The sequence below is a fragment of the Monodelphis domestica genome, chromosome 1, assembly GCF_027887165.1.
Source record: "Monodelphis domestica isolate mMonDom1 chromosome 1, mMonDom1.pri, whole genome shotgun sequence".
Lineage (NCBI taxonomy): Eukaryota > Metazoa > Chordata > Mammalia > Didelphimorphia > Didelphidae > Monodelphis > Monodelphis domestica.
Genome location: NC_077227.1, coordinates 303,449,618 through 303,468,063, shown reverse-complemented (window position 1 = coordinate 303,468,063; position 18,446 = coordinate 303,449,618). Strand labels below are relative to the sequence as shown.

The 18,446-nt window shown below is 35.4% G+C and overlaps 1 protein-coding gene across 6 annotated transcripts in view; it reads right to left on the bottom strand.

Moving 5' to 3' along the window:
- The window catches only part of MTA1 (metastasis associated 1), a 192,445-nt gene that overhangs the window by 130,463 nt on the left and 43,536 nt on the right, over positions 1 to 18,446 (bottom strand). For all 6 annotated transcript variants that reach the window (XM_016425614.2, XM_056821296.1, XM_007473327.3 and 3 more), the window contains exons 2-3: positions 13,082 to 13,149; positions 5,413 to 5,506 (exon numbers count right to left, since the gene is read on the bottom strand). In XM_016425614.2, coding sequence (XP_016281100.1) covers positions 5,413 to 5,506; positions 13,082 to 13,149 — 162 coding nt within the window. The remainder of the gene's footprint in view (positions 1 to 5,412; positions 5,507 to 13,081; positions 13,150 to 18,446) is intronic.

Genomic DNA, 18,446 nt, shown 5'->3' with positions numbered 1-18,446 from the left:
TGACCAAATAAAATGATGTTTAAAGTGGGGAAAAAAAAACAGTTATGATTAACTGTTTTCTTATATCTTATCATACTTTTTCCTCAACTCCCTCTTTACAAACGAGAACATGATAGTTGAGTGTCTGACAATTATAATCTTCTAAAGGAAAGTGTTTCCTCCTTGTGGTAGCTCTTCTCCTTACCCTGCTTTTGATCCCAGATTTTAATCTTTCTTACTATCCCTTTAAGATTCTCTTTTTCACATTCCTCCCTTTATCAATGGAGCTAATTTTACTTATGACTATTCCCTTCTCCACCTTAGACCCTTTCCTTTATACCCCTTCCTTGTCCTTGTGCCTGTCCCTGTTCTTTAGGATTACATATATCTTCAAGTAACTCCAAGATAGGAACAATGGTCCAAAATGCACCAAAATATTCACAACAATATTCTTTACAGTAGCAAGAAGATGGAAATAAAACAGATAATGAACCAACTGGCAATTGATATGATGTTATGAAAAAATTACCGTGCACTTAGAAATAAGGAATGAGGAATCAGGAAGAACCTTATGTAGAGCAAAATAAGCAAAATCAAGAGAATAATGTTTGATGACTATGACAGCAGAAATGAAAAGATCAATGAAAAGAAGTCAAATGCTGAGTGCTTGAAAAACCAGTAACACTCCTGGGAACCAGATAAAGAAATAGACTCCACATAAGAGAAACAAGGAGGCAAACATAATTCTATTCATAAGAAGTTTCAATGAAGGTAGGAGAGTTGAAATGACAATGTAAAGAAAAAGGTCAGTGCCAATAACACTTAAAAAATTTAGTCTTGATGTAAAAAACATTTCCTTATAATTAAAGCTATCTAAAAGTGAAATATTATGATTAGCAATCAGTTCTGTCTCATCAAAGGTCTTTTGGTAAAAGCTAGATGCATATTTATAGGCATATTGTAAAGAAGATTCTTGTTAAACTATTAGTTCAATGCAATTAAAAATGTATTCAGTACAAATATATGCCAGTCAAGTCTCTTCCATCAAGTAACTTACCTTCTAATTATTTAGGCTAGACTGACTCTTAGATCCCAACTATGTGATTCTGTGATTTTTATAAAGGAAGTCCTCATTAAGAAAATGCTGCAAGATTCCAGAGAAGAAGGTTGTTTAACAATAGGATGATGCAATTAGGGAGCTAGTTCTTTAACAATAGTTGTTTCTAAGTCTGGGATGGTTTAGATGTAAGGATTAAAGAAGACTATAACAATAAAGGATTGCTAACTCAGAAAAAGAAATAGCTTCAAACCCACCTCAAGACTCAGTTACCAATGGGTCTATTTTTTGTTTTCACCTCAGGTTGATTCATTATTATTTTCAAAACCAAGAAGCAAGGTTAAGTGCGGGGAAGGCCAAGAGTCACTCATCCCAAAAGCAAGAAGAACCTTTCATCTTCTCTCATTCTCATGGAAGCAGACTATGTACAAGATGAAACCTAACCACCTCTGATTTAAAACATATATTTGACTTGTTTCAACTTGTAGTGATACATCTGAACTGATTAATCTATATACTTACCCAGCTCTAATCTAGTAAACGGGAAATTCTGTAACCAAAAGGTGGCATTTAACACATGATAATTATGAAGTTAAACTGCCTATATATGACTTTAAAAGATCAGTTAGTTTTAAAAAGCAACTAAGCAGTCCTGATTCAATGTTGCCACCTGGTGGGCAGCTTAGGGTACTATCTTATTGAAGTGCTAATTCCTACTATAGTTCTAGTTATCCCAGGGACTAATTGGAGTTCAGTGGTGGAGTTCTATCAGGGACTTGTCTGCTCCTAGGGAAGATCTCTTCTTTCATTTTCACTTTCTTGGGGGGAGGGAGGGAGACACACACACATCTATATTTAGAGTTATCAGGTTTTCCCTTATATCTGTGGTTCCAGCATCCTGGAATATATCTCAGAATGTATTCCCCATCAATATGGGTGTCATGTGGTACACTATGTGGTACACACATTCTTTAACCTTGTCCCCTACTTCTGAATGTTAACTAGGTACCTGGAAAATTCTCTTTCCCTGTCTTCTAATCACAATTCACCTAATTTCTAAAACCAGAAACAACAAACAACTCTAATAATGATTGAAAAATATAAAAGGAATACCAGTGATACATATGAATTTAGGCAAAGGAAAGTAAATGGTGGAGTGAAAGGAGATAAAATAATCAGAAACATTGAATGCTACAAAAAAACATAAGTACCCATAACCAATGATGATACACAAGAGAAGAGAAAATGAATACAATTATTTTCTAATGAAAAAGAGGTGAGGCATAACTAGGTTGGGATACTTTATACATTGTAAGAAACAGTCTATACTGGCTGTTTTTACTTAATCATTTTCCTTTGTTGAAAGGGAAGGTTCCAATTTGGAGGGTAGGTAAGAAATAATCACGATGAAAAGACAAAAGGCATAAATAAAATATATTTAAAACTTCTTTAAGTACTTTGGCTATATCTTCCAATTCTGACTCAGAAAAAATTAGAACAAGAGTCTCCATTGCTTTTGTTGGAGGTAGGGGACTAAGGATGTAAAATGCTGCATGTAATGTTTATTTTGCTTAACTATTTTTTCTTCCTTTGGTATAAGGGAAGGCTCAAAGCTTGGGCTAAGAAAAGTTCAGCAAAAATGACTGAGATATGAAAACAAAAGTTCTTGTCAATAGATTTAAATGTGATTTCCCTTCAACACCAGTAGTTAGAAGAAATAAAACTTATTCAAATTATATAACATATATAAAATCATTTTCTATGGGTTAATTACTAACATTGGAATAATGTATTTTTAAACTATTCTTCCTTCAAAATACACCATATTTCATCCATTTAATTCAACAAACATTTAGTCAGTAATTACTATGTGCAAGTCTTTGCCCTGAAGACAATTACATTGTGGATAAAATGGGCTCTTGTGGAATAATCCAGGGTACATAAGAATGGATAACACAGTTCCTGTTTATTAAAACATTCTTAACTAGTGATTCTATAGCTTCTTCTCAATTCTTCTTGACATCTCTATGTCATGACACAATTGAAACCCCTATCCTCATGGGTTTTTATTACATTACATTACTAGTTCTTCTGTTTAACTGTTCCATCTCAAGTTCTGCTGCTAATTTTTTATCATCATATCATGTCCCCTAACTATATATTCATCAAGGCTGTCCTAAGATCTTCTCTTTTCTTCCTAAATTTTTACTTGATGATCTCATCAGTTTCCCTCTAAATCAATTTTTATCTGTAAGCAAATGACTTCAAGATGAATATTCTAGTCTCCCACAGCTCATATCACAAATTATGTATGGAACCAAATGGTCTCTAAGGTTCTTTTCACCCTCATTTTTATAATTTTAATGTCAGGGGATGATCTGTACACAACTGAAACTACACACATCCCAAATGGAAATTTCTTTCTCGAAAAACTCTCTCTTCTGAATTTTCCTGTTACTACCAAATGTTTGCTGATTGACTAAATGATTAATCAATGAGTTCTAAGAAAAAAAATAACATGTAAATAAACTTTTGAATACAGCCCATTCTCAAGTTAGAATCTGTTTTTTTCTGGGGACCAGGATCTTAGCTATGGAAGAGATAACTGATAGATACAAGGCAGTCTTTAACATAAAAACTAATACATTTCAGGACCATTAAAAAATTGATGAGGTTTGGTACAAAAACCCCCAACAATCAACAAGAGGAAATAAAACAACTACCTAGATTCAGGTACTAATTTTCTGAAAGCAGCAGATTCTTATATAGGCATGGAAAGCAGGTTGCCTTCCTTTGAAAGACATACTCATTTTTAATCATGAAACATTTAGAGAAATTTTAAAACAAAGCTTGACTTTGTCACTAGAAGGAAGAAGATAAAGACTGGGTTGGCACTTTATTTTTCTGACACTGCCCTAAAAAAATTCAGTCTAAATCATGTTGATGAGTTATATACATATACAATCACATCATCTAAAACTATGTAAAATAATCAATAAAAGAAGTTTATTTTCATGTAAGATTATACAGGTGTCTCTTAGTTTTAGCGATAATGGCCACCTTCTTACTCTCTGCTTTTTTTAGTTCTCAGTTGCAAATTGGGATAATAATATCTCATATGGTTGTTGTAAGGTTCAAATTAAATGATTTTAAACTTTAGAGCATTATTTAATTGCCAACTATTGATGCTTCTGTTCTTCTTCCTACTAAAAGGAAAAAAAAACATTGAAGATGGTTTAGCCCTCAACAACCTCCAATCATAAATGTACTCAAGCTGACTTAGATAAATCAACCATCACTTAGTGTGAGGATGTTGCCTACAAACTGACCTGGAAACACTTAAACTTAATCACTGAATTAAAATGTGTGGTGCTTCTCTATTGTTTAGCAATGAGACCTACGGTTACTGTTAAGTTATGAAAAATATAATGTTAACAGAAAGTTAATCACATTGTTTTGAATATAAGTAAAGTTTCTATAAACAAGAAAAAACTTAAACCAGTCTTTCTAATGACTTAAATTGAAGTTCAATAAATGTTTCCCAAATGCTTTATTATATATATTACATATATAGTTTATATTTATTTATATTATATATAGTTTTTTAACTGCTAATATTTCCATCTATGATTATATAAAGCTCATAAAAGTAAGTACTTAGGTTAAAGGGGAAGAGAGCTTGCCTCTAAACATGCAATGTAAAAGGGTAGAGCAATGTGAGAGATGAGTTAATTTTTCAATTCAAAGACATCTGGAAATCTTTTGGGAAGTATAAGGAAGGAAGAAAAAAAGAATGCTTGAATAGTTTCATAGAAACTAGAAGGTCTCAACAGTCTGTAATTGAAGATATGTCTAAAGGGTTTCAGGAAAGGCAGACAAATTTTTTTAAGTTAGTTTTACATTACTTCATTCAGCAGGTCTCACAAACATTTCACTGATATAATATTTCAAAATAAGAAAACAAATGAAGGCTGAAAATGTACTTTTACCATGTGCCAATGGAATACCTCAATAATCAATGCTCAGAAAATTAAATACCCTTCCCAGAACCCAGAGAATTAGCTTTTAGAATGCTGACCCTTTTCATCAAGATGCTCAGATATAGTCAAGATAGAGCCAAAAGCAGAATCCATCCTTAACACCAACCTGATAAAACTGTAGTCATTACAATGCCTGGCACCACACCAAGAACTGTGATCTGTACTTGAGCTCTTAATCTTCAGTCCACCCTGCCAGTGGCAAGCACCCTCCCAGATCCAGCTGCATTCCCAGCCCCACTGAGAAGAGCATGAAGCAAATGATTCCTCCCTCCCTCTCCTCACTTCCACTAGTCCCAGAGACCCAAAGGGAGGTGCAAGTCCCAAAGGAGCACTCACTTGCATGTTTGTCCGCCAGGGCAATCAGGGTGCTTGAGATGTCTCTCCTTCTGTAGAAACACACCACCTTGGCCTCCACATTCCCATTGGCTGTCTGTAATGGTGAAGGCACATGTGGGTTTGAGAAGCACAAAACAGAAAATGCCAACTAAGTCATTAACTCTCTCCAGGAAATTGTGCTATATACTGGTGTGAGACAATCCTGAGATTAGCAAGTCCAAAGTACATCCAATGTGTCCAAGGACACAACCTTTCTCATTAAGGGAGACCAAAGAGAGTTGGCTGCCAGTTCTGTGTGGCCTTTCCTATCATGATTATACAGAATGAGTCTGTGGCATCCAGTGGTGGTATCAAACTCATATAAAAACTGATCTCTCTAGGCTTCATAATGACTCAGAAAACCACAAATTAACATTATCTGTATTGTACTGTATTTTTATTTCATGAAAACTTTTTTCAATTATATTTTAATATGATTCATTACATTTTAATCTGGGAGTTCTGGTGTTGCATGAGGTTGAGGGCAAATGACATCTCTGGCACAATGTCTCCAGTAGATAATTATAAGCATTATATGGGGGGAAAAAATTCAGCCTTTCCTTATTTTACAACAAGGTATTTGACAAAAGAAATGAGTCTTAATTGCTATATGAAGTTCAAATATCTTGAAAGATAGCTTGTGTTGTTAACCTGAAAGAGTCAGCTGTCTTCTCTCCTTGAAAAGTGGTGCTTCCTAGAATATTAGAAACCATTGAATTCTTTCAATCTCAAAAATTATCCTCCATAACAAAAGAGAATGGAAATATTCACATGAGCATTTTCACATGAGCTGAGTCAGGGTTTAAAAAACAGAGGCGGTGTTAGGACTGCTAATTGTCAAGTAAGAAAGACATGCTGAATGTAGTTTGAAGCTACATCTTAATGTTAGTCTAAAGTTAGTATCAGAAGTTAAGAGTATAGGAATGGAAAGAAAAGGACTAGGGAAAAGAATATGAAAGGATACAAAGTTAGAAAATGGCAAAAGGAAAAAGGAAAACAGCATCTGAAAATAAAATTTATACATCAGAGAAAAGATAATCCAATGTTTAGCAGAAAACAACTGTAGATAAGGGATGGCCTGAGAAACATTATGGGGCAATGAAGAAATTCCATAAGGAAAAATCTTAGCTGAGAATGACTCCAACTACAGATTTCCACTAAAAATACTAAGATGCAAAGGAATGGCAAAAGTCAAAGGGAAAACTACTCTTACAATGAGGAAAATGAACAAAGGCAAACAAAATGCAACTGAGATCACTAAAATATCTGAGAAATGGGTAACAAGAGTTTTCCATCTAGACTGTCTTGAGGATCAACATCAGGTCTGGAAAAACTGAATGAAAATATAAGTTTAACTTCCTAAAACACATATCTTCCTAGAATAATTCCTTTATTTTAAAAAAAATGTTCTAATTATTGTAGATATTATTCCCAAAGATCTTTTATTGATTTTTCTGTCCAAGAAACCTGATTCCCTTTAGGAATTATAAAGAGAAATCAAGGGCCAAAGAAAATTTGTGCTCTATTGAGTTTGAGACAACTTAGCCTACCACCACATAGACTCCTAGAATTTCAAATATTTTGTTGGATTCAAGGGCTTGGCAGAGGGAACAGAGGTCCTAGTCATTCTCATTTTGTGTTGCTGATTGCCAAGGGGGAAAGAGGGAGAGGAAAAGATAACATTGCAGAGTAGCTCTTTATCTGAATTGGTATTCTTTTTAATATTTAAAATTATATCCCTTTTAAATCTTATTCTAAGTAGTGTGGTTGTTTTTTTTTTTAATTGCATTTTAAGGTCCTTAGGTGTTACATTACATTCAAATCCTGAACCTAAATCACTAACTGACCTAATCTAGTTCCTACCTAGAATATTATCTAGCTACACAAGACAAGTGGAGCTGATGCTAGGCCAATCGTTACTTAGGTATTATATATCGGGGGAAAAGAGCTTTATAATCAGTGAAATGCAGCATAATAGCTCTAACAACATCATTAAGGGTTAAATTCAATCAAAAGGATCCAGGAAATATTAATAAAATTATTTAGCTAATGGAATAAACCTCCCAAACAGCTTAGAAGAGGGAATTTCTTTCAAGGGAGAGATTATTTAGTTTGTTAAATTATAGTAGAACCCCACAAAATGAGGAAAAAGTTAGGTGGTCCTAAGATTGGGCTTCTCCAAGATACCATAATACTCATTTCAAGTTTTACAAGATGCTGAGCCCGGTCACTGGGGTAACCTCCTTCTGCACAAAGATTTGAAGAAGCAAAGAAGGATGTAAAGGGCTACTATTCCACACGCTCAAGTAACACAGCTGTAGAATGAGCATATATTCTGTCTTCACATGTATATGTGTATATTGGAAAAAGGGGATCAGTGGACTGACTGAAAAACAAGGGGAAAAAGCTGTTAGAAGACCAAAAGGAAGCTAAACAACTTGTAAAGTAAAAAAATATAAAGACCAGATGATCAAAAAGCCTAAAGATCAAAGCTTTGCTAACCTGTAGCATTAATACCTAAGATAGCAAAGTAAGAAGGGAAAAGAAAAAGAAAAGCAATAAAAACTAGTCTTCAGACCTTGCTTAAAGATTTTTAACAAAAGATAGTTTAGGCCTCTAGTCACTGTGTCAGGGCAGTGAGCATCCAATACCATTTCTCAGTGGCTGAATAGGAAGACTAAGGTGAAAGAAAGAAGAAAATATTCCATGTAGGACTCCCCTGATTTACAAAGAGTACTGCTTAGAGCATTCATGAGAGATGCTAACATGATTAATACTAGTTCAAAATAGGCAGATTAGAAAACCTCTGCAAGTAGTTAGGAAAACAGTTCATATAGCAACAGCCAGGAGGAAATATGGCCCTCTCAAACTAGGAAGCCACTAAAGAAGTCTCATGGAAATTGGCAGGAAGGACTCATACAACATTTGTGCTTGGCACTTACAGAAATGGGAAAGAGGTTTGCAATGATGGACACAAAGCTTAAATAGTCCGCCTCCTCACAGACATTTGCTAAATCCATTCCTGACTACCATCTAGGATTCTAATTTGTGATCATTCATTATTTACCATCCCTTTCAGAAATAACCTCATTTTTTCTCACTTTTTTATTTCTCTTCAAACGAACAAGAGGATAATGAATCACTCTCTGATATGTGTTTATTCATGGAAAAAGATGCATCTGATTTCAAATGGAGTTCTGAGTTGAGTACTCATAAACAGGAGACCTGAATTCTAACTCCACTTCTACCTAATCCTTAATGCCCACAAGATGTCTTGCCAATGGTTCAAATTCTGGACATACTAAAATCAACTCTCCATCTCCCCAATAACTTACTGTTTGTCAGGGGTAATCCATTGTTGGTAATCCTGATGTTGGTGAAGAATTGAGTCTATAAACTCCCCCCCTCCCCATCTCCCTATTTAATAACCAAATATATTATTATTTTTTCAAAATGTTTTTCATACAGAAATGGCCTTTTTCAATATTCCAATGCCCCAATCCAACTCTATTGCATTATCATCCTAACCAGTCCCCTAATCTTTAAGCTTTTTTCATTTAAACTCTCCAAACACAATCAAACTAATGTTCTAAAAGTATAACTTTGATCACCTCTACTCAAAAACCATCAAAGACTCAGGATGTAACAAAAACTCTTACAAAGAAAGCAATTATTTGGTGAACTGAGAATTGAATGAATTTTAAAAGTAAGTATTAATATGTTCAAAGCATTTATGGTTTTAAAGGAGCTCACATTTTAATGAGGGTAAACTGAAGGACCAGCTACAAATACAATGAAAAAGAACAACTGTTATTAAGGTACAACTGAAAAGCAGACACAGGAGAGGGGAGAGAACATTCATTTATTAAATATCAGGCACTGAACGAAGAACTTTATAAATATCTTGTCTAATCTTCATACATCTTTAAAGTCATTACCATTGATGTTGATAAAAACCATATTCATTTCTAATGTGGAATCATATGATAGTGCCAAAGACTTCAGTGTTGAGAATTTTATTTTCTGATATTCAGTAACTGTAGCTGCTGATAAGTAGGAATCTGCAGTTGACCAGTGTTTTATATATTGTTTCCCTCGATGATAGCTGTGAGGTCTTGGGAGAAAGAAAGACCATAGGTCTAGGAGATACTGCTACTAGCAGGGCTCTTGCTTATCACTTTCTGTTAGAGGCAAATATGTACAGGGACTAGGGTTGGTGGCCAGGACAGCAGGCTCATTCTTCACCAGGGTTGCTCCTCTCTATGATGGCTTCACGGGGCAGCTGTACCTAGTTTGAAATACGGTCAAGAGTAGAGTGCTACTATTTTGCTAATTTGTTATTATTCACATCCAATTTAACTCTTCTGACTGACAGCCTCCACTAACTGCCTTTAACTTTCTAATTTTATCTCCCCTTAATCTTGAACAGGAATCCTCCAATTTAGCCCCAAATCTGTCTACTATGCCTTGTTCCATCTGGTCTTTCTTCCTATAAGACCCTCTCCTCCTCTCTCTTTTCCCTTCAGATCTTGCCCACCTGTCAATATCCCAGTCAATTCGGATCTCCCCTTAATGCTACATACTTTATGATCTGCTTTGAAATTTAAGTATTTTGACATAAAATCAAATATGGCCTCATTGGCATTCAGTTGCGTCCAATAGACCCATTGTCTATAGACCATACTGTCCCATAGACCATTCTGTCTATAGAGTATTCTAGACAAAGATACTGGAATGGTTTGTCATTTACTTCTCCAGAGGATTAAGGCAAAAACAGAGGTTAAGTGACTTACCCCTAAACACAGCTAGTAAGCATTTGAGAATGGATTTGAACTCAAATCTTCCTGACTTCAGGCCCAGTGCTCTAACCACTTAGCCATCTAGCTGCCTTATGGCCTCATACTGTGTGGTATTTAGAATAGAAATAGAGCAGGAATAATGACAAAAATAAATATTTTTACACTTAAAGAAGTGTTGAGGTTTACATAGTATTTTCTTCACAATAACCTATAGCCAGAGTCAACCTTTAATCCCAACATCTCATCTTATAGACCTCAAACTATATAAGGGGGAGTAGCTTTCTTGCTCAAAAATCACATAATGATTAAGTAGCAAATCTGAGATTAGAACCTAAATTTTCCACTATTTCTTGTGAATTCTACAATCTCCAATTATCTATGACGCTTAAAGGCAGTGACCATTACTTGTATCCTCAACTTTAAATATGCATGTGCTCAATATTTACTGACAAATATATTAATTGATATCAAAACCATCAGCCTTAGAAATTAAAGGAAAAAGGAAAGAGAATTTGCTTAAGTGAAGTAACTGAAGCTATCAATTAACTAGTCCTTAGTATTTATAAAATGTTTGTGTTGGTTTTGAGATTGGTATCTAGAAAGATATCTGAATAAACAATTCAGGTCTTCAAGGAGTTACACTTTAGTTGAGAAACTAAGATATATACCTATAAGCATAACTACAAAATAAGTATGCTTATAAAAAGACTAAACTAAAAATATAGGGCAGTATAGGTTACATACAGTGAACCATATAAAAAGTAGGGCAGGTTTCAGAGGAAATAGAAATTATATTATTTTAAGTAACAATGATAGTAAAGAACATCCTGGGTCAAAAAAAGCCAAGATAGAAGAGATATTGGAGAGATGCCATATATTTTTTAAAAAGATCATTAATTTTATTACTGTCATATATATTATGTATGTGTGTAAAAATATATATATATATATATATACATGTATATATATTATAGTTTATATACCAAGGGACTGAATCAAATCAGAAAATGTTAAAGCTCAAAAAGAACAAAAAACTAACAAGTAATGTTGAAAAGAACAGGGTTGCTCAAAGCAAATGGGACAACAAAACAAATAATAGTACCTCCCTAGAAGGGAGAACTATAGTTAGATTAAGAAAGATTGGAGGTAAAAGCACTATTTAAGAAAGTGAAATATAACTGAAAAGATGATCAAGTTATCATGACTAAATGAACTGGAAAAAAAAAAGGCACCAAAGAACTCTTGGATATAACTGAAAAGCTACATCAGGTGATTTTTGATAAATGATGAAAAAAGAAAAAAGGCAACTCAACACTGAAAAAAAATGTCCTGATTTTCAAAAAAGGAAAGAATACAGTCTACAAATAGGCTGAGTTGATTTCATTTTCTTAAAATATTCTAAAACACAATTAGATGAATGGTCTGCAAGCATTTAAAATGGAAGTCTTGATAAGAAAGAGCATGGTTTCATCAAAAACAGGACATACCAGATTAATAGTACTTCACATTTTGATAAGGTTATTAGCTTGCTAAGTAAGAAAAATGCTGTAGACACAGCTAACACTAATTTCAGAAGACATGACAAAGTCTCTCATAGAATACACTTGAGAACAAAATGGAGAAATGTGGGTTAGAATAATAATACAGGTTAGATAGATTTGGAAGTGGATGAATGACCAAACTCAAAGAATTATTAATGGTTTGATTTGTGTCCAAATGATACAAAGCTAGATGGAAAAACTAACATGAATCCTTAAAAAAAATCTGACAGATTAGAAGGACAAGTTGAATCTAACTAAAAAGATACATTTAGAAGGAATAAGCATAAAGTCTTGATTAAAAAAAAACAAATACAAAAAGAAGAAATGTGGCTGAGTAACATTCATATGGAAAAGATCTAAGCACCTTAGAGGAACATAAGCTTGATATTTAATTGCAAAACAAGGAAAAATTAACTTATCTTAGATGACATTCTAACTTGGAAACTTACTATCAATGGGACTTGGGAAAGTCCCTTATCCTTTCAGTTTTCTCAACTGTAAAATAAGTGTATCAGATTAAATAACTTCCAAAGACTCTTCTCTTCTAGCTCAAAATCTATGATTTTATCACTAAGCAATCTCTCTAAAGTTCCTATCAATCCTGTTATTTTATGATTCTAAGCTTTAGTTGCTATAAGATTTTTTTGGGGGGGGAGTTGTTTTCTGGCACTAAACTTCAGTCAATTCAGTTTCTACCTCTGTTCAAGGAAAAGGCAGGGCCTGGAGGACTTTGACAGAACTCCAAACTCCGACATTCTTGGAGTCTATGAATATTTTACTGTTTTCCTCTCTTCATAGAGAAAAGGAAGTTTGAAGCCTAATAGTTCTACTTCATTGCTTCTGTTAGTATCCCATGCAAATAGGGTATGATTTCAATGATGAAAGCAAGCATAGCCAGAGCAGACAAATTATAGATTTGTTCTAATGATTAGCATTATCATTAGCATTATAAGCAAAGCTGATGCAGGTTTTAGTTACTATAAGAGCTTAAGGGAATTGTCAATCTAAATCATGATATATTGTATCATTAATTTGTCTTTACTCCAAAATCTCAAAGCTAATTTGCAAGCAGCATAGTAGAGTGGGCATAGTCCTAGACTTAAAAGAGTCAAGCAGAACAAGGTTTAAAACCTTCTACTGATATTCAACTTTGGGTAGTTAGTTTCCTTATCTATAAAATGAGGATATTAATGCATTTAAGTATTCACAAACTGGAATGACCCATATGGTATAAATTATTATCACAATAAGCCTTAAATCCCTGAACAAAATAAAGTAATAACACATTACCTTATTGAGCTCCTCTATTCTTCTTATCAAGTATGGGTTACTTGAAGAATTTTCAAAGTAGACATAATCTGAAAATGTTTACAAAAGAAAATGTCAAACACAAAAAAACTCATACACTCAGTAAAACCTCCCTCCCTTACTTTTAGGACTTCCTTGAGATTACAGGTCTTGCTTAATTTAGCTATTCCAAACCAAAGGTCAAAATTCCCCCAGAGGCTCCTCCCATCCCCTTGAATCTAGTAGTCACTATCTTTCCTAGATTCCTATAATAACAAGTGAATTATAGAAGTTTTTATTTAAATCAGTAATTATTTTCCTGGACCTAACAATTCAATATAAAGAACAGGGTATGACAGTATTGGGAAGTCAGGTAGAACTGTAACATAAAAGGAATATTACCTATAGGACTCCTGGTCCTAAGGATAAGATAAAGTAAATGGAAATAAATGGTTCCACTACTTCCATGGCATTATATAGAGGCATCAAAAAGTAGAAAGATGGTAAAAAGTATGTGAGGGCCTCACCTACACTGGATAGTAGCGTGTAAGCAAAGAAGTAGTAGGATTAAATTACAGGGGTAAGTATAATTGGAAGCCAAGTGGCAATAACCACAGCCCTTTAAGTCTGATTATCCTCCAATTCTGTGAACACTGTGAAAAGGTGAAAAGGACCATATGTTATGTTAGTCTTCTGTTGGGGCTTCTTTTGCTCTAGAGCCCATGTATAGATAGGACTAAAATTAGGTAAGGTATCAATGATGAAGATTGGGCTAGACAAATGGTATTTGTCTGAACTGAAACAGCTGAACTTACTACCAATAATATCCCTTCCTTATGAAAGGGGGCAAATCTACTACTGAATTCTCTGAAAAAATCTTGATGTTAAAACTTCCAAGTCAATGTCAATACCAACCTACCCTGCTCCCAGGCCAAAGGAGGAGGAAACCAAGCCCAGCAGATATCACCACCACCCCACAACCTCATCATCACATTGGGTGATTTTCCCCTTTACCTTGACCCACAACACCCCATTGACAATGCTGCTAAAACTGTTGGCAGTCTAATTTACTTTGATACCTACTCTTCCTCTCAGCATCTCTATAGCTAGCAAACTCATACTTCTTGTTAGTCTCTTTATACTAGTATTAAATAGTGTTAGATTTAGAATAGTTTTGAGTGTTAAATAGTTGTAGATAAGAGAGTGGGAGCCATAAGCTGTGATAATTAAAATGTTTGGGAGCAAGGGAAATATATATATCAATTATGACCGCTGAAATATGTTTTCTACTGTGTCTTGGTTTTATATAAATATAAGATGGTCGCCAGGGAATATATTCCCAATTTATGAATATGCCCAAGCCAACTGGGTTTTAGAGAGAAATTTAATTTATAATACACTGATTAATCAATAGAAAAAGAGAGAAAGAAAGGAATAAGAATGAATAAATCAGTCAGTTGGTTTTATCACTCACCCTAGATCTCTCTAGGTAAGGCTTCTCATGCCAACCTCGGGCTCCACCTTCAAGAGAGCCTCCTTTCAAGAAATGTTTCCAGAGAATTCTCCTCCTTCAGAGCCAGCCTTCTCTCCTGGTCCTCCAACAGAGCAACCTCCTCAGTCCTCCTTCAGAGTCACCTCGCTCAGAGCAAAACCTCCTCTTCTCAGAGCAAAAAACTCTCCTCGAGCAAAACCTCCTCAGAGTAAAACCTCCTCCCTCTCTCCTCAGACCCTGCTATCTTTAAGGAAACCATCTAAGTTCCCTCCCCTCAGTTCTCACATCTACCAATCACTGTTGATGTCTCCCCTGTGCCAATGGTGGTTCTAGTTTAACCCTGGACCGCCCAGAGGTCTGTGGCTTTGCACATGTCTGTTGAAGGTCATATTCTCAAATAATTAAATCTTGATCCTTTGCTGCAGCCCTTCCTAAATCCTGTTACTCTGAGTAGGGTGGAGATTGGAAGTTCCAAGACCTGGTTCTGTCATTCCAAGTATCTCTATTGTATCAATTCTAAAATCAATCATGACTCAAAGAACTTCTTGTTCTATGCTGAAGCATAGGTCAAAGCCCTTTCCATTGTTCAGCAAAAGGTTTCTGTCCTAAAGTAGTCTTAAGTAGGGAGGAGAAGGATCCTCCCATGCCAAGGGGGTTCACATTCCAATAGAGTTCTTACTATCAGTAGGAAATTTTTTCCAAGTATGAAATTTCCCAATGGTGAAATTTCCAACATTCATAAGTCTAAGAAATTTTAAGGTTTACAATAGCTAGGCAACTAAAAGTAAATTACTCCCATCCTCCATCTCCTGTTTCTTCATTCACTCCAATTATCCTCAAACCTATCTCCTCTCTAACATCTTATTATAACCCTGTCCAAATTTTCTACTGTATCTCAAGAATTCCTATTCAAGGAGTACCAAATTTCTCTTAATTTTGGAATTCTCTTCTTGTGCTACATACATCCTCCTACTTGTACACACAGAGACTTGGCTTCCTCAAGAAATACTTCCTATGACCATCAGCAAACATCATCTGCAATGGGGACAAACTAGAAGCCTTCCCAATAAGATCAGGAGTAAAACAAGGATGCCCATTATCACCTCTATTATTTAACATTGTACTAGAAACACTAGCAGTAGCCATTAGCGAAGAAAAAGAAATTGAAGGTATTAAAATTGGCAATGAGGAGACCAAGCTATCACTCTTTGCGGATGATATGATGGTTTACTTAAAGAATCCTAGAGAATCAACCAAAAAGTTACTTGAAATAATCAACAACTTTAGCAAAGTTGCAGGATACAAAATAAACCCGCATAAGTCATCAGCATTTCTATATATCTCTAACCCATTTCAGCAGCAAGAATTAGAAAGAGAAATACCATTTAATGTAGCAGTCCACACCTATCTAGGGACAAGGGAAACAGAATGTAAAGACTGTCTTAGAAGAGAGCATGCTCAGTCTTGCGAATGGCTGGGAAAGCCTCTGACCCTTGACCCCAGCTTCCCCCAGGTTAGGCGGGAAAACAGGTTTCTTTGTGTTCACCTGGCTAAGAGAAATCACACCTATACCTTGTCATTAACCAATGATAATCATCCCTATGTATTGTGTATATTTGCATATCAAAGAGATTAAATACAGGGCCACAGCAAGCTCCGCTATTTCTTGGATCTTAGCTCTCACTGATGTCTGTCCTTGCTTAATTCCTTTCCTTATCTACCTCTCCCACCTGGGACCTGGCTTTTGGCCAGGCACTCTCTTCTCTCTATCATGTCTCCGACTTGCGTGGTATTAATTGTAGATCTCAGGATGGATCATGCCTCTGTGACATCCTAAGATCGGGGTTCTGCTGTGGCCCCATTATAATCATTAAGGCCTGGTTTCTGACTCATTTCTGCCACCTCATATCTATAACTTGGCTCCACCACGCCCCTTGGGGTATCCGAAACTTCTATCCTTTTTCTATCTTTCTACCTGGTGGCTTCTCGCTGGCTGAGAAAGCCACATTTAAAATCACCCTAGACAATATAAAATACTTAGGAATCTATCTGCCGAGACAAACACAGGAACTATATGAACACAACTACAAAACACTCTCCACACAGTTAAAACTAGATCTAAACAACTGGAAAAACATCGATTGCTCATGGGTAGGATGATCTAACATAATAAAAATGACAATCCTACCCAAATTAATTTACTTATTGAGTGCCATACCCATTGAACTACCAAAAAACTTCTTTACTGAATTAGAAAAAACCATAACTAAATTCATTTGGAAGAACAAAAGATCAAGGACATCCAGGGAAATTATGAAAAAAAAATGCAAAGGAAGGAGGACTTATAGTCCGAGATCTCAAACTATACTATCAAGCAGTGGCCATCAAACCAATTTGGTACTGGCTAAGAGACAGAAAGGAGGATCAGTGGAATAGACTTGGAGTAAATGACCTCATGCAAGACAGTCTATGACAAACCCAAAGACCCCTTCTTTTGGGAGAAAAATCCACTATTTGATAAAAACTGCTGGGAAAATTGGAAGACAGTTTGGGAGAGATTAGTTTTGGATCAACACCTCACACTCTACACCAAGATAAATTCAGAATGGGTGAATGACTTGAACATAAAGAAGGAAACTATAAGTAAATTAGGTGAACACAGAATAGTATACATGTCAGACCTTTGGAAAGGGAGAGGCTTTAAAACCAAGCAAGACTTAGAAAGAGTCACAAAATGTAAAATAAATAATTTTGACTACATCAAATTAAAAAGCTTTTGTACAAACAAAACCAATGTAACTAAAATCAGAAGGGAAGCAACAAATTGGGAAACAATCTTCATAAAAACCTCTGACAAAGGTTTAATTACTCAAATTTACAAAGAGCCAAATCAATTGTACAAAAAAATCAAGCCATTCTCCAATTGATAAATGGGCAAGGGATGTGAATAGGCAGTTTTCAGATAAAGAAATCAAAACTATTATTGAACACATGAAAAAGTATTCTAAATCTCTTATAATCAGAGAGATTCAAATCAAAACAACTCTGAGGTATCACCTCACACCCAGCAGATTGGCTAACATGACAAGCTATGGAAAGTAATGAATGCTGGAGGGGATGTGGCAAAGTTGAGACAATAAATCATTGCTGGTGGAATTGTGAATTGATCCATCCATTCTGGAGGGCAATTTGGAACTATGCCCAAAGGGCAATTAAAGACTGTCTGCCCTTTGATCCAGCCATAGCACTGCTAGGTTTGTACCCCAAAGAGATAAGGAAAAAGACTTGTACTAGAATATTCATAGCCACGCTCTTTGTGGTGGCCAAAAATTGGAAAATGAGGGGATGCCCTTCAATTGGGGAATGGCTGAACAAATTGTGGTATATGTTGGTGATGGAATACTCTTGTGCTAAAAGGAATAATAAAGTGGAGGAATTCCATGGAGACTGGAACAACCTCCAGGAAGTGATACAGAGCGAAAGGAGCAGAACCAGGAGGACATTGTCCACAGAGACTGATATACTGTGGTATAATCGAACATAATGGACTTCTCCATTAGTGTCAATGCAATGTCCCTGAACAATCTGCAGGGATCTAGGAGAAAAAACCACTATCCACAAGCAGAGGACAAACTGTGGGAGTAAAAACACCAAGGAAAAGCAAAGGCTTGACTACAGGGGTGGAGGGGATATGATTGAGGAGAGACTCTAAATGAATACCCTAATGCAAATACCAACAACATGGAAATGGGTTCGAATCAAGGACACATGTGATACCCAGTGGAATCACGCATCAGCAATGGGAGGGAAGGGGGGGAGGAGGAAAAGAAAATGATCTTTGTTTCCAATGAATAATGTTTGAAAATGACCAAATAA